The 13,144-nt window shown below is 32.3% G+C and overlaps 2 protein-coding genes across 4 annotated transcripts; both read left to right on the forward strand.

The window, feature by feature from the left end:
* The first annotated feature begins 8,477 nt into the window (after window positions 1-8,477).
* LOC131628361 (glutathione S-transferase L1-like) lies at window positions 8,478-10,500 on the forward strand. Of its 2 annotated transcripts, none has more exons than XR_009291758.1 (8): window positions 8,478-8,758; window positions 8,845-8,944; window positions 9,048-9,124; window positions 9,231-9,338; window positions 9,743-9,810; window positions 9,887-10,108; window positions 10,195-10,337; window positions 10,429-10,500. XR_009291758.1 is itself a non-coding variant. In XM_058899200.1 (8 exons), exons 1-5 carry the CDS (start codon window positions 8,714-8,716, stop codon window positions 9,755-9,757), a joined length of 345 nt encoding a protein of 114 aa, XP_058755183.1. In that variant the 5' UTR covers window positions 8,478-8,713; the 3' UTR covers window positions 9,758-9,810; window positions 9,887-10,108; window positions 10,299-10,337; window positions 10,429-10,500. The 2 variants fall into 2 exon arrangements, 1 of the variants encoding a protein (XP_058755183.1); XM_058899200.1 differs by having other exon boundaries at window positions 10,299-10,337.
* Window positions 10,501-10,711: 211 nt separating this feature from the next.
* Window positions 10,712-12,940, forward strand: LOC131628362 (26S proteasome non-ATPase regulatory subunit 2 homolog A-like). 2 transcript variants are annotated; one of them, XR_009291759.1, is made up of 6 exons: window positions 10,713-11,364; window positions 11,490-11,564; window positions 11,806-11,964; window positions 12,356-12,419; window positions 12,495-12,724; window positions 12,830-12,940. XR_009291759.1 is itself a non-coding variant. In XM_058899201.1 (3 exons), exons 1-3 carry the CDS (start codon window positions 11,219-11,221, stop codon window positions 11,968-11,970), a joined length of 333 nt encoding a protein of 110 aa, XP_058755184.1. In that variant the 5' UTR covers window positions 10,712-11,218; the 3' UTR covers window positions 11,971-12,143. The 2 variants fall into 2 exon arrangements, 1 of the variants encoding a protein (XP_058755184.1); XM_058899201.1 differs by lacking the exons at window positions 12,356-12,419; window positions 12,495-12,724; window positions 12,830-12,940 and having other exon boundaries at window positions 10,712-11,311; window positions 11,806-12,143.
* Window positions 12,941-13,144: the final 204 nt, after the last annotated feature.

The raw sequence follows: 13,144 nt of genomic DNA on the forward strand, positions 1-13,144 counted from the left end.
TTCACCAGACCATAATTGTCTTACTGCGTTCATACCTTGTCTCAGTTTATGCAACAGCCCCGTATAGAACATTGTAATGCCGCTCTTTGAATTGTTAAATACCTTAAAGGAAGTTCTGGGCAAGGCATTATTCTTAGTATCATAGCTTAATTTCAATTGCAAGGATGGTGTGACTCTGATTGGGCAGGATGTCTGTTAACTCGGAGCTTAACTACTGGATGGTTTGTGTTCTTTGGCAACTCTCTCATCTCATGGAAAACCAAGAAGCAACAAATTGTTTCTCGTTCCTCCGCTGAAGCGGAATATCGCTTTATGGCTACTTCCACCTGTGAACTTAAATACCTTAAAGGCTTGCTATCTGATCTAGGAATCTCACATCAAGGTCCGATTCATCTTAATTGTGATAGTCAAGCAGCCTTGCAAATAGCCAAAAATCTGATTTTTCATGAAAGAACAAATCACATTGAAGTAGACTGTCACTTCATTCGCAATGAGATTCTTCAAGGTAATAATCAACCATCTTATGTCCCTACACATTTACAATTGGCATATATATTTACCAAGGCTTTGGGAAGACACCAGTTCGAGACTTTAATTGGCAAGATGGGCATTCGTAATCCGCACGCACCACCTTGAGGCGGGGTAATATTCAATCATCAGTAATGACTATGAGCATAATTTTTGGGATTGTCTTAAATTAGGATAGTTGTTTTGTTGCTATTTTATTTCTCCATTTATATTATATATTTACTGTCCAGATTTAAAATTATTAGTGACAACTATATATGAGACATTATTGGCTATAGTTTAGGAATCATAAACCTTATGTACATGTATATATTTGGAAATTGTTCAATGAAATCACACTCAGTTCTTCCATCATAGTTTTTTTAAATGATCTCATTTATCATAAAAATTTGTATTTCCCTCGTAAAGTGCTACAAGCATAGTTTAAATTGTACTTGCAATTGTAACCAAGAGGTTAATATTGTTGACCCTATAATTTCTTCCACCACATGAAATTGAAACTGAAGTGTGATATAAAATTGCATGCAATTTTACTTTAATTTATATATTTACTTGATCAGGAGAACTTATTGACCACCTAATTTGAAAGGAGTACAAATGGTCTTCCTCTTACTTAACTAACAGTTTCTACACCCTTTATAGTTTCAAGGGAGAATCCTTAACTCATTGCCTAGGAGTTACCGTTCTTGGGTGAGGGCACCCTAGATTAGGACACTCACAAATTTAACAATATACAGTTGTTAAATCTTTCTCTCGAAGAGAGTAAGTTCACTTGGCTTCATCCTAATGGTGGGGCTGCAAGTTTCCTTGATCAGATCTTGGTGTCAAATGGGTGGTGGGACCATATGTTGAGACATCTTAGTGGGTCCTTTTAAGGGACATGTTTGATCATTGTTCGGCTAACCTTAACTATTCCAAATAGCATAAGGGTCATAAGTCTTTCACTACTGCAAAATATAAATTACTATAAATAATACATTTCATGACGAAATTTTAACCTCGGCCAACAAAAAATTGAGGTGTAAACAATAGACGCGTCACATTTTAAGTTTTTAAAAAAATACTATATATTCCATAGGTTAAGCTGACAACCGAGGGGTAAAGTAATTCTAAGACACGACTTGGAATCTCAGCAACTACATTTTAACACCTTTTAATATTTTTAAAATTTTTATATGACTTATTACCTCGGTTTTTCTATAAACTGGGGGGTAAAGTATTTAGAGGATACGCCTTCAAATATCAGCACCTATATTTTATGACCTTTTAATTTTTTTTAAAAATACTTTATGACCTATTACCTTAGTTTTGCTGAAATTCGAAGGGTAAAATAGCTAGAGGAAACGTCTTTGAATCTAAGCAACTATGTTTTATCACCTTTAATTTTTTAAAAATTTTGTAATGACATATTACCTCAATTTTTCTGAAAACCGAGGGGTAAAGTAGCCTAATTTTAACAATGGTCAAGATATTGGCAACTCATCAATCCACATGAAACATTAGTGATCCGCGTGAAAGTCTCACTAGCGAATAAAAACGTGAATGCCACAACTATCCATCTTGGATGCAAAATGCTGAAATTTAAGCTTAACATATTAAAAACAATGATAATAAAAGCAAGAGCAGGAAGATATTTCCAGGTTGATTTTTTTAATGTAATATTTTCTCTAGTAATTTCCTGTTAAATTTTTTATTGTTGTTGGTGTTGAGATTTTATCGTTATTGGTGTTAACAATGATAACGATTTTATCTGTTGGTGTTGAGATTTTATTGTTGTTGGTGTTAACAATGATATGATTTTATCTGTTGGTGTTGAGATTTAATGTTTAAAGATTCCATGAATTTTATTGTTGTTGTTACTGTCGGTGTAGTTGAGATTTAATATTTAAGGATTCTACTGATTTTTTTATTGTTGTTATTGGTGTTGTTGTTGATGATGATGAGGAAGATTTAGAATTTGTTAACAAATTTGATGCTTTGTAGATTAAAACAAAGAAAAAAACACGTTAAAACTAGAATATTGTAAACAAGAATTTACCCCTCGTTTTTGTAAAAACCAATGCCAACTGAGGCTTCCCTGTATTATTCAACAAACTCAAATCCTTAAACTTTGCCTAAATCCTCGACATAAAAACAACTTCATCTTCACCATTGTATATCACTTACCTCTCCCTGTTATAACAACGAGAATTGTCCCAAGAACGCATAGTGACTGCTCTCAAAGACTCTTCTATTCCACAACTGAAAGAGGAAGAAACATTTGAAACACAACCAAAAGACAAAGAAACACAACCACAACACAAATCCATTGAACATAATCTAGCTTCTTGAATAGCAAATGAGAGAAGCTCGATCTAAACCTCTGTAAAAATGTGTGTTTCCTTTTTTTACTTGATTAAGAACCAAATAAGCTCCCTTTATTCAATGGTATCGTGCATCCCAAAGAACCCATTTACAGTCCCATCAAAATTGAAACAAAAAAATGTTCAAACTTTGCCGAAAACCCACATACAATTAAGGTTGCCCGGATGAAAACCCTACATAAAAAAAAAGTAATTGAAAGTGAAAAAAATATAGAGGAGGCACAAATTAATAAAAAAAAAGTTTACTGTCTCCGAGGAGGACGTTGCCTAGACTTTATAAGGTTTTCAATCTCAAGATATTCAATTTGCATCAATAGAAAACTTCAAAAATACATTCTCTTGATATTCAATCAGGATGTTGTTCAACATATGTAACTTTATACCAATCTAATACCAAATAGTCTTGTGTCTTCGTCGTTCCTGTTGTCTTCCTTCATCGAGCTATGTGATGTCTTTGTGAGAATGGACTGAAGGTAGTGTGATGAGAGAATATTTTTAGAATGGAGTAAGGTTGTGCGATGAGAGAATGGAGTTATGCGACATGCAATGAGAGAATGGAGCTCGGCAATGGAGATTCTAAGTTTGGGAGAGAAACAAGTATTCTAAGGAGAGAATAGATTAATTCATTTACGCAATATTCATTTACGAAAATTTATTTCATTATTCACTTAATTAGTTATTAGGATTACTATTTTGGGTTATAAAATTAAACATTTTTTCCAGTTCATCTAACTTTACACCCATTTTAATTTTAACGTGAGTAATTGAGATTTGATTCTAATAATATTTTAAATTTAGACCTGTTTTAAAAAAATAAAGTGTCTACTTTCACGTGCTAACACTTAAAATGACATTTTATTTACAAAGTTTCCACTATATTTCTTATTTACACCTGTTTTAAGTATAACAAATGTAAATTTTAAAACTATATTCTTCTTTTAATGAAAAAATCTTGAAAATGACATGTTAAAATACCAACACAGTAATACGTTTAAGTGAGATAGAATTTTTCTATAAATTTTATCAAACGTCACACTTCACTAATTCGTAAATATGTTTATTAAAAGTATTATTGTTATTTTGTGTTTTACCCATTGATATTATGAAAGGTTGCAAATTAGTTAGTTATAATATGTGACATGTTTATTTAGTTTGCTTACGAGACAAACAAAGTACAGTGGTGTAAGGAGAGGTCAGGCTTTATAAATTGTAAAATGATAGAATAATTTGTTACATCCACAAAGCAAAATAAATGGCTTTAGTTTCCAAGTTTATTTATGTTATGATTAATATTTTATTTTTAAAATTGAATGGCTTTCAATTGTAACCAAGACGTTAATATTGTTGACCCTGTAATTTCTTCCAACACATCAAATTGAAATTGAAGTGTGATTTAAAATTGCATGCAATTTTACTTTTATTTGTCTATTTACTAGATCATGAGAAGTTATTGACCACCTAATTTGAAAGAAGTACAAATGGTCTTCCTTTTACAAAACTAACCGTTTCTAAACACTTTATAATTTCAAGTGAGAATCCTTAACTCATTGCCTAGGAGGTACCGTTCTAGGGTGAGGGCACCCTAAATTAGGACACTCATAAATATAACAATATACAGTTGTTAAATCTTTCTCTCGAAGAGAGTAAGTTCACTTGGCTTCATCCTAATTGTGGGGCTGCAAGTTTTCTTGATCAGATCCGTGTGTCAAATGGGTGGTGGAACCATATGTTAAGACATCTCAGTGGGTCCTTTTTAGGGACATGTTTGATCACTGTCTGACTAACCTTAACTATTTCAAATAGTAGAGGGGTCATAAGTCTTTCATTACTGCAAAATATAAACTACTATAAATAATACATTTTATGACGAAATTTTAACCTCGCCCAACAAAAAAACTGAGGTGTAAATCATAGACGCGTCACATTTTAATATATTTTTTTAAATATTATATATTCCATTGGTTAAGCTGACCACCGAGGGGTAAAGTAATTAAAAACCGAGGGATAAAGTATTTTAACACCTTTTAATATTTCCAAATTTTTTTGACTTATTACCTCGGTTTTGCTAAAAAACGAGGGGTAAAGTATTTAGAGGACACGCCTTCAAATATCAGCAACTATATTTTATGACCTTTTAATTTTTTTTTAAAATACTTTATGACCCATTACCTCAGATTTGTTGAAATTCGAAGGGTAAAATAGCTAGAGGACATGTCTTCGAATCTAAGCAACTATGTTTTATCACCTTTAATTTTAAAAAGATTTGTAATGACATATTAGCTCAATTTTTCTGAAAAACGAGGGGTAAAGTAGCATATTTTTTAATTTTTCATTTCTGATCAATTTGATAAAAAAATTTAGTAAGGAATCTTTGTCGTCCATTTATGAAGTAACAATGGTCAAGATATTGGCAGCCCGTCAATCCTTATGAAACATTAGTGATCGCGTGAAAGTCTCACTAGCCAATAAAAACGTGAATGCTACAACTATCCATCTTGGATGTAAAATGCTGAAATTTAAGCTTAACATATTTAAAACAATGATAATGAAAGTAAGAGCAGGAAAATATTTCAAGATTGATTTCTTAATGTAATATTTTCTCTAGTAATTTCTTGTTAAAAATTTTAATGTTAGTTGTAGTTGTATCAATTAAAATGTTTAATATTGTTGTTGTTGTTGAAATTTAGTATTTAATGATTTTATTGATTTTGTTTATCTGTTGGTGTTGAGATTTAATGTTTAAAGATTCCATGAATTTTATTGTTGTTGTTACTGTTTGTGTAGTTGAGATTTAATATTTAAGGATTCTATAGATTTTGATTTTATTGTTGTTATTCGTGTTGTTGTTGATGATAAGGAAGAATTAGAATTTGTTAACAAATTTGATGGTTTGCAGATTAAAAGGAAGCAAAAAATGGTTAAAACTAAAATTTTGTAAACAATAATTTACCCCTCGATTTTTGGAAAAACCAATGCCAACTAAGGTTTCTCTGTATGATTCAACAAACTCAAATCCTTAAACTTTTACCTAAAACCTCAACATAAAAACAACTCCATCTTCACCATTGTTTATCACATACCTCTCTCTGTTATAACAACAAGAATTGTCCCAAGAACGCATAGTGATTGCTCTCAAAGACTCTTCTAAATCTTCCACAGCCGAAAGAGGAAGAAACATTTGAAACACAACCACAAGACAAAGAATCACAACACAAATCCATTGAACATAATCCAGCTTCTTGAATAGCAAACGAAAGAAGCTCGATCTAAACCTCTGTAAAAATGGGTATTTATTTTTTTTACTTGATTGAGAACCAAATAAGCTCCCTTTATCCAATGGGATCATGTATCCCAAGGAACCCATTTACAGTCTCATCAAAATTGAAAGAAAAAAATGTTCAAACTTTACCGAAAACCCACATGCAAATAAGGGTGCCCAGATGAAAACCCTCCAAAAACAAAGTAACTGAAAGTAAAAAAAAAAAAAAGCTAGAGGAGGTGCAAATTAATAATTTTTTTTTTTACCATCACTAGTACAAAAAGATTAATATAATTTTAAAATTTACACCCAATATATGAAAAACGGGTGTAAATGAAAAACGTAGTGGCAATTTTGTAAATAAAGTGTTATTTTAAGCATTATCAGGTGACAATATACACCCTATTTTCTAAAAATGGGTTTAAATTAAAAATATTACTATAATCAAATCTTAATTACTCCCTTTAAACTAAAAAACGGGTGTTAATTTATATAAACTAAAAAAATTTATTTAATTTTATAACTCAAAATATATAATAACATATTAAAAAATAATTTAAATATTATCAACAAATTAATGAGTCTAAATTTCTTAAGTGAATAAAATAATTTAAACATTATTAACAAATTAATAAGTAAATATTAACTTATTAGACTGTATAAAATAATCTAATAAATAAGTAAATATTAACTTATTAGACTGAATAAAATAATCTAATTTTATAGGATTGAACAAAACTCTTGTGGAAGTTGAACAAAATGCAATGAAGCTTTTCTAAACCCAGTTTTCAACAATTTTCACCGATGAAAACATAAATTTTATATTACTTCAGGGTTTATTCTTCTCAAATCTTCCATTCTCCTTCTCAAACACTGAAACCCTAACCTTCTCTGAATGAAGTCTTCCCAAATATCCCCTTAATCGAAATCCCAAATCTTCCCTTGAATTCACAACGGCATGGCAAAGAAGGAGAATTTGAAAGCCAATGCAACAGGGTACGAACAAGTCAATGAAACAAGCGAAAATCTCGAGGGTGCTTCCCCGCTATCACTCATGTTCAGCAGCGATGATGTCGATGAAGAAGCCAATCAAGATTTGAGTATCAGAATCGTGGAAAAGGCCCTACGAAACTGAGAGGCAAAGCTTGCACCAAACGACGTCGTTTTGAACGGTATTGATTCTTCTCTGGTTTCACCGTCGCACCAATATGAATTCAAGGTGATGCAAAGCGACGTTTTGGATATAGCTGTTTGGGAAGTGATGGAAGAGAAGAAAACGACGAAGTTGATGATGGACTCTGGGGATTCAAGTGTATGTCTTATTCCGTGTTTGGCTTCTTCTAATAAAAATGTTTTTTCTTATGTTTTTATTAATTTTATATCGAATTGAATTTTCTTAGTGATTTAGGTGAGACACTTTGGATTTTTTTATGCTTTTATTTTTGTGTAGGTTAATATAGTTGCAGATCAAGAGGTGGAAGAGATAATTAAAACTTCAGAAAATCATGAGTCTGTGGAATTGGAAGCAAGTCCAGTTCAGATATGTGACAATGTGGTTCTGCGAAAGCTGCTTGTGAAAAAGGGAGTAAAAAGTTTGTTGGCTGTACCAATTAGGTAACGTGAACTTAAGTTTATTTGTTTCACATTAGGTATCACTTTAACAAGGATTGTCTTGTCTTTTAATGGTCAAGAGACAACCTTATTAGTGTGGCAGGTGCTATAGTTTTTTCAATACATGTTCTATAATTTTATCTCTGATTTTACATAGAGCTAGCTATTATGTAATTTTAAGTATCACTTTACCATCTATATCTGCAGGTATGACATTAAATATTCCAGAAGATCTTGCCATCGGCCTCGGTACTAGTGATACCGTATGTTACATAGAGCTAGCTTAATTGCACTATTGTGACTCTGGTTTTTCAATTTATGTTAGTATTAGGTTAGATTGAATGAACTTAAAATGGTGAATTTTTCTGAATTCCTGTTTCTTGTGTATGTTTATATCTTTCTGCAGTTGGAACACCTTCCATCCTTGGTTACAGAAATTTGTACTGATGATAATAACATGCAGTTTGAGGCAACTACTCAGTTTTGGAAGTTGCTTTCAATTGGTTAGATATTGTCCTATGTATAATTTTTTTATCATGTTAAGTTCTTATATACTATTTCTTAAGGGACATTTGGTTGACATTTTTTATGTTTTATCAGAATGTAGCCCACCGATTGAGAAGGTTATAAAAGCTGGTGTGATTCTGCGCTTTGTTGAGTTTTTGATTAGGTGAGGAGGTCGATGCTCCAAATTATGATATGGAAGTGAACCTTGGCCTGGAACAACACCAGAGACCATCCAGGAATGATCCAATATTAATAATAAGAATTTTTTTTGTTGTATAACTCCAAATTCATAGTTATTGTTTGCTTTGTATTCGTAGTGATATATATCTTCATCGCGATAAAAACTTTATGCCTCAAAACTCGGCAGCATGGAGTGCTTGCGATTTTCTTGGAAGTAACAACAACAAAGTTTGTGTGACATATTGGCTAAACATCAAGGTTCAAAATGTATATTGATACTCACTTTGAAGGACCTTCCCTTTTTCCCAATGTAAGATACATTTTTATCTTCACTTTTGATGTTTACTTTCAGGTTCAAAATGTGAACTAAAAAGGTTTACTGTCTCTGATAAATAGGATTCTCCTGATAAGGAGTTTACTGAAGAAATTCTATCTTACACAGATACCTTTTACAAGACAGTTGTTTCTTCTTTTAAAGGAGATGTGAATGAGGCTGGTAAATTGACACTTTCTTTCTTCAATGTTGTTTTGTTACATATAAATAGAGAAATAGTAAAATGAATGTGAAAATTTGAATTTGATGTTGCTTGCTTCATTAGATACTGCTTTTGATTACATTGAGAATGTTCTCTCCAAGTATGATAATGGACCTTTCTTCCTTGGCCAATTTAGTTTGGTGAGTATACTTATCTGCTTGATTTGTAGCAATGGCAATACATAGTGTACATTGCTAGTGTATTTTCAGACTGAATTGAAGTTGTCAAAAGTTTCGAATATTTCAGGTGGATATAGCATATGCTCCTTTTATGGAAAGATTTCAACCTTTTCTAGTGGAAGTGAAAAATTATGACATTACATTGGGCAGACCTAAATTGGCGGCATGGATTGAGGTAGATCATGCAGTAAAATCTTATTTATTTAATATTTGGTGAAAATTTGTGGGTTAGCTGGTTCTAAATATTGTTAACAGTGGTTTATTGATCTTTTCTTTTCCTTATAAACAATGCGCCCCGCTCGGCTATTGTTTTTTTTTCTTTCTAACTCTGAAATACTAATCACACATAATAATGCTCCCCGAATCAACAATTAGTTTGTTAGATCTAGTAGTGTTTGTATAGAGCGGTTATCTATAGAAATTGAATTAATCAAGAAGAAGATGATGACGGAGAGCGTAAAGAAAGCGTCGGCTTCAATATCTAATTTTAGCCTCATGCTCAACTCCGTTGGATTCTACAAAGTAAAACAGTTGAAATTAATTTTTGTTCATGATTGTGTGAATTAATTTTTGTTGCAGCTTCAAAACAGTTGATAGATCACTTGAGGAATGAGTATGATAAGGTTCTTGAACACAACAATGACATGGTAAATGAATTGATTTCTATTAGGTATGTATGTATGTATGTATGTAAATGAATTGATTCCTCTTTTTTGTGCGTAGATTTTTGGTGAATTGAGGCAGAGGAGTGTGAATAGTAGTTCTGAGGATTTAGTTGCTTCTCTGGTGGGCGATGAAGGTGAAATTGGGAAGGGCGATGATAGTGTGAAGGCGAATCCGGTCAAGCTCGAGACGCCGAGAAAAGAAACTGAAAGGAGTGTCTACAAAATCGAAAAAGGTGGAATCGGTTGACTGGAAGTGGATAATGGAAGAAGATCCAAATTTGTGAGTAACACACTTTCTTTGCTCTGATCTTAATCAATCACGTAATTCCTCACATTCTTATATAGTGTCTTTTCATATGAATGTAGGAAATACAAAACACATTGTTCTCAACTATACAGAAAATGATGTGTTAGATGATGGCTGTTAAGTTTTGATAACTTTTGAGTTGACTAATTTGTAATTGTTGCAGTACAACTCTGAGCCTGAAGCTGTTGACCTTTTAATGGAGGTAACATGTAAGATCCTTTTTTAGTTTGTTACTCAACTACTTCAGATGATGAACTGAATGTTGTTTTCATGTAACTGATGTTCAATATTAGGTTGAGGACCTTGACATGTTGAATGAATATATAGACAAAACAAATTTTAAGAGGACTTGCCTGTATCTCACCAGTTCAGGTAGGTAAGTGCAAACAGACCTCAATTTATGCAGGTTTTAAAAGAAATCAGAGTTCAAAACAGTTATAGATAAAGAGAAAAGAATGGTTATTTTCACTAATAAACATTTTATCTTGTGATTTGAAGATTTTGTATTTGTTTCACAATCCCAAATAATTTTTAACATCCAATTTCTACGGTGTACTTATTATTTATTTCCAAATTGTTAGAAGTTGATAGTTTAATAATTTCAAAATTAACTGATGCGGGTTATCCTCTTGGACTTTTCCAAGGTCAAAGCGATAAAATGGTCCGGTTGTTTATGAATGAGAATTGTTGTTGGCTAAGCTAGACCAACAGTTGGACCTTTTAATACTTTTATGGCTGATGTTTGAAGATGGTAGTGGTACTTTGTTTTTGTGGCAGAGTAGACTGAAATGATAAGTTTGTATTGTCATTGGCATGACTCTCAAGCTTTTAAATTTTGAAATTTGATTGGATGGAGTTTGTGCTGTAATGGGTTATGAATAGTTTGCACTTTTCTTTAAGAGGAAAGTTTTTAGTTTATAAGCACCATTTTGCTTGATAAATCAGGTGTTGCAGTCTTAGGCTTTTAATTTTTTGTCTTGTTTGAACTTCGTTAGGCTGACTCCCTCTCTCTCTGACTTACAAGCAATATTTTATTTTATTTTTAATTTGTATTTATACAGATACCTTCCTGAACCGAATGACATGAAAGTTCTGGATCTTGCCTATTCAATTTATTTGAAGTTTGAAGAATATCCCAATGCTCTTCGAATTGCATTGTTCATGGATAAGCTGCAGGTGTGACACTGGAATTTTGTCAGTCTGTCTTTAAAAGTATTTCTTTAACTGTGGTATGTGATTCTTTTAAAATCTTGTTTTTTTGTCAATTCTACGAGGCCTTAAGAAAAGTAATTTCTATATTTTGTTCCGTAAATGCTTGTGGTTTGGAACTGATGAGTTGCATTATTGTTGATAGTATGCGAAGAAGGTGTTTACTTCTTGCAATGATGTGCATCAAAAGAAGCAATTCTGTTACATTATTGCACGTCATGTAAGTCCTGGATTCTGTGCTAGTGCTCTGAATGTTTCTCTGAGTGATAATAGGTGTATTGTTACATATCAGTTGTTTACTGTGGAGTGGAGTTATGTGCTAGTCTCTCTTTAGCTTTATGTTGGCAAGTGACAAAGCTACAGGTGACAAAGCTACAGGGAATCAAAGGGACTGAGAAGAAGAAGATTTCACTATCAGCTTTATTGAGACTCTCTTTTGATGATTTTTGTGATGTGTGTAGGGAATTGCTTTTGTGCTCGACATAGAAATGGCTGGAAATGAAGACGGCAGAGAAATGTTGCAGGATATCTTATACAATTCTAAGTTAAGTGAAGGATATCTAGCTCTTGCTCGTGATCTTGAAGTCATGGAGGCCAAGTCCCCTATGGATATATACAAGGTTTGACACTGAGAATAAATTTAGTCCCGCCTCAATGAATCCCGGTACATGTGTAGTTTTTACATCTAATGCCCTAAGATTAGAATTGTAAATAATTAAATTATGGTCCAATTTGATGAAAGGGCATGTAAATAAATCATGCTCTTTTAATTTGAGGTACAAACAACTATTAGTTTTGCTGCTTGCATATGTTTTCTTTTAAATCTATGATTTTTTTTATTAATAGTTGTAAGTGATTGTTGAACAATTGGTTATGATTTTTTATACATGTGTTGAACTTGGTGCTCATATTTTAAAATCCAAAAAATAATTTGCAATGCAAGTATGTGTGAAGTTATTTTCAGAAATCAGAAGCTACTATTTTTAACTGCCAAAAACATTGCTTAAGCAGCTATTTTGAAGATTGGCTTTTCAAACACGAGGAACACGGGAGGACTAGTGCTGTAGCATGCCTGGTATGTCTTCATTACTAGTTTATGGATCATATAAATTCCATTTGTGATACTTATATTATCCATGTGATATATCAGGGTATGATTTCGATTTCACTCTGGGATGTTGACTCTGGTCTGGCACAACTTCGCAAGTGCTTTCCCATGAAAGATGTGTATGGCATGAAATAAATAAATGATTTTTTTGGTGGATATGCAGTATAAAAGTCTCTTAGAACCTGAATGTTTATCATCATTGACACTTTCGGCGCTTTCCGAACTGCCCAACAAGTGGTATTAGAGTCATGGTTAGACTCGTCAAAACCGCGGTATGGTTACCATTGATACATGTGGCCCTTTCTTGTAATAACACTTTCTTGTAATAATTTCTCGTGTCTTGTTTTTTTGCATACAAAAAACAATTGCTTCTCCAGGGCGTGGTATTTTGGCCATGGATGAATCCAATGCTACATGTGGAAAGCGGTTGGATTCAATTGGACTAGAGAACACCGAAGCTAATCGTCAAGCATGGCGTAAAATTATATATGAAGAAAGTGTTATGACTTAGTTAAAATATAATTTTTATGTGTATGATTTTATAATACTTGAAATATTATGATTGTACATGATTTTGTATACTTTTTGGTTAATATTAAAAATATTTTGACTTAGTTAAAATATGATTTTTATGTGTATGATTTTATAGTATTTGCAATATTATGATTGAAAATGAAATATAACTAAATGGT

Source organism: Vicia villosa, unplaced genomic scaffold (genome assembly GCF_029867415.1).
Source record: "Vicia villosa cultivar HV-30 ecotype Madison, WI unplaced genomic scaffold, Vvil1.0 ctg.000449F_1_1, whole genome shotgun sequence".
In the NCBI taxonomy this organism is placed as follows: domain Eukaryota; kingdom Viridiplantae; phylum Streptophyta; class Magnoliopsida; order Fabales; family Fabaceae; genus Vicia; species Vicia villosa.

Excerpts from the sequence above, each read along its gene's own strand:
- LOC131628361 (XM_058899200.1), top strand. The coding sequence starts at position 8,714 with ATGTATATTGATACTCACTTTGAAGGACCTTCCCTTTTTCCCAAT. Across the intron at positions 8,759-8,844 it reads GACCTTCCCTTTTTCCCAAT|GATTCTCCTGATAAGGAGTT; the intron begins GTAAGATACATT and ends TCTGATAAATAG. Across the intron at positions 9,125-9,230 it reads TCCTTGGCCAATTTAGTTTG|GTGGATATAGCATATGCTCC; the intron begins GTGAGTATACTT and ends CGAATATTTCAG.
- LOC131628362 (XM_058899201.1), top strand. The coding sequence starts at position 11,219 with ATGAAAGTTCTGGATCTTGCCTATTCAATTTATTTGAAGTTTGAAGAA. Across the intron at positions 11,312-11,489 it reads TGTTCATGGATAAGCTGCAG|TATGCGAAGAAGGTGTTTAC; the intron begins GTGTGACACTGG and ends TATTGTTGATAG. Across the intron at positions 11,565-11,805 it reads GTTACATTATTGCACGTCAT|GGAATTGCTTTTGTGCTCGA; the intron begins GTAAGTCCTGGA and ends TGATGTGTGTAG.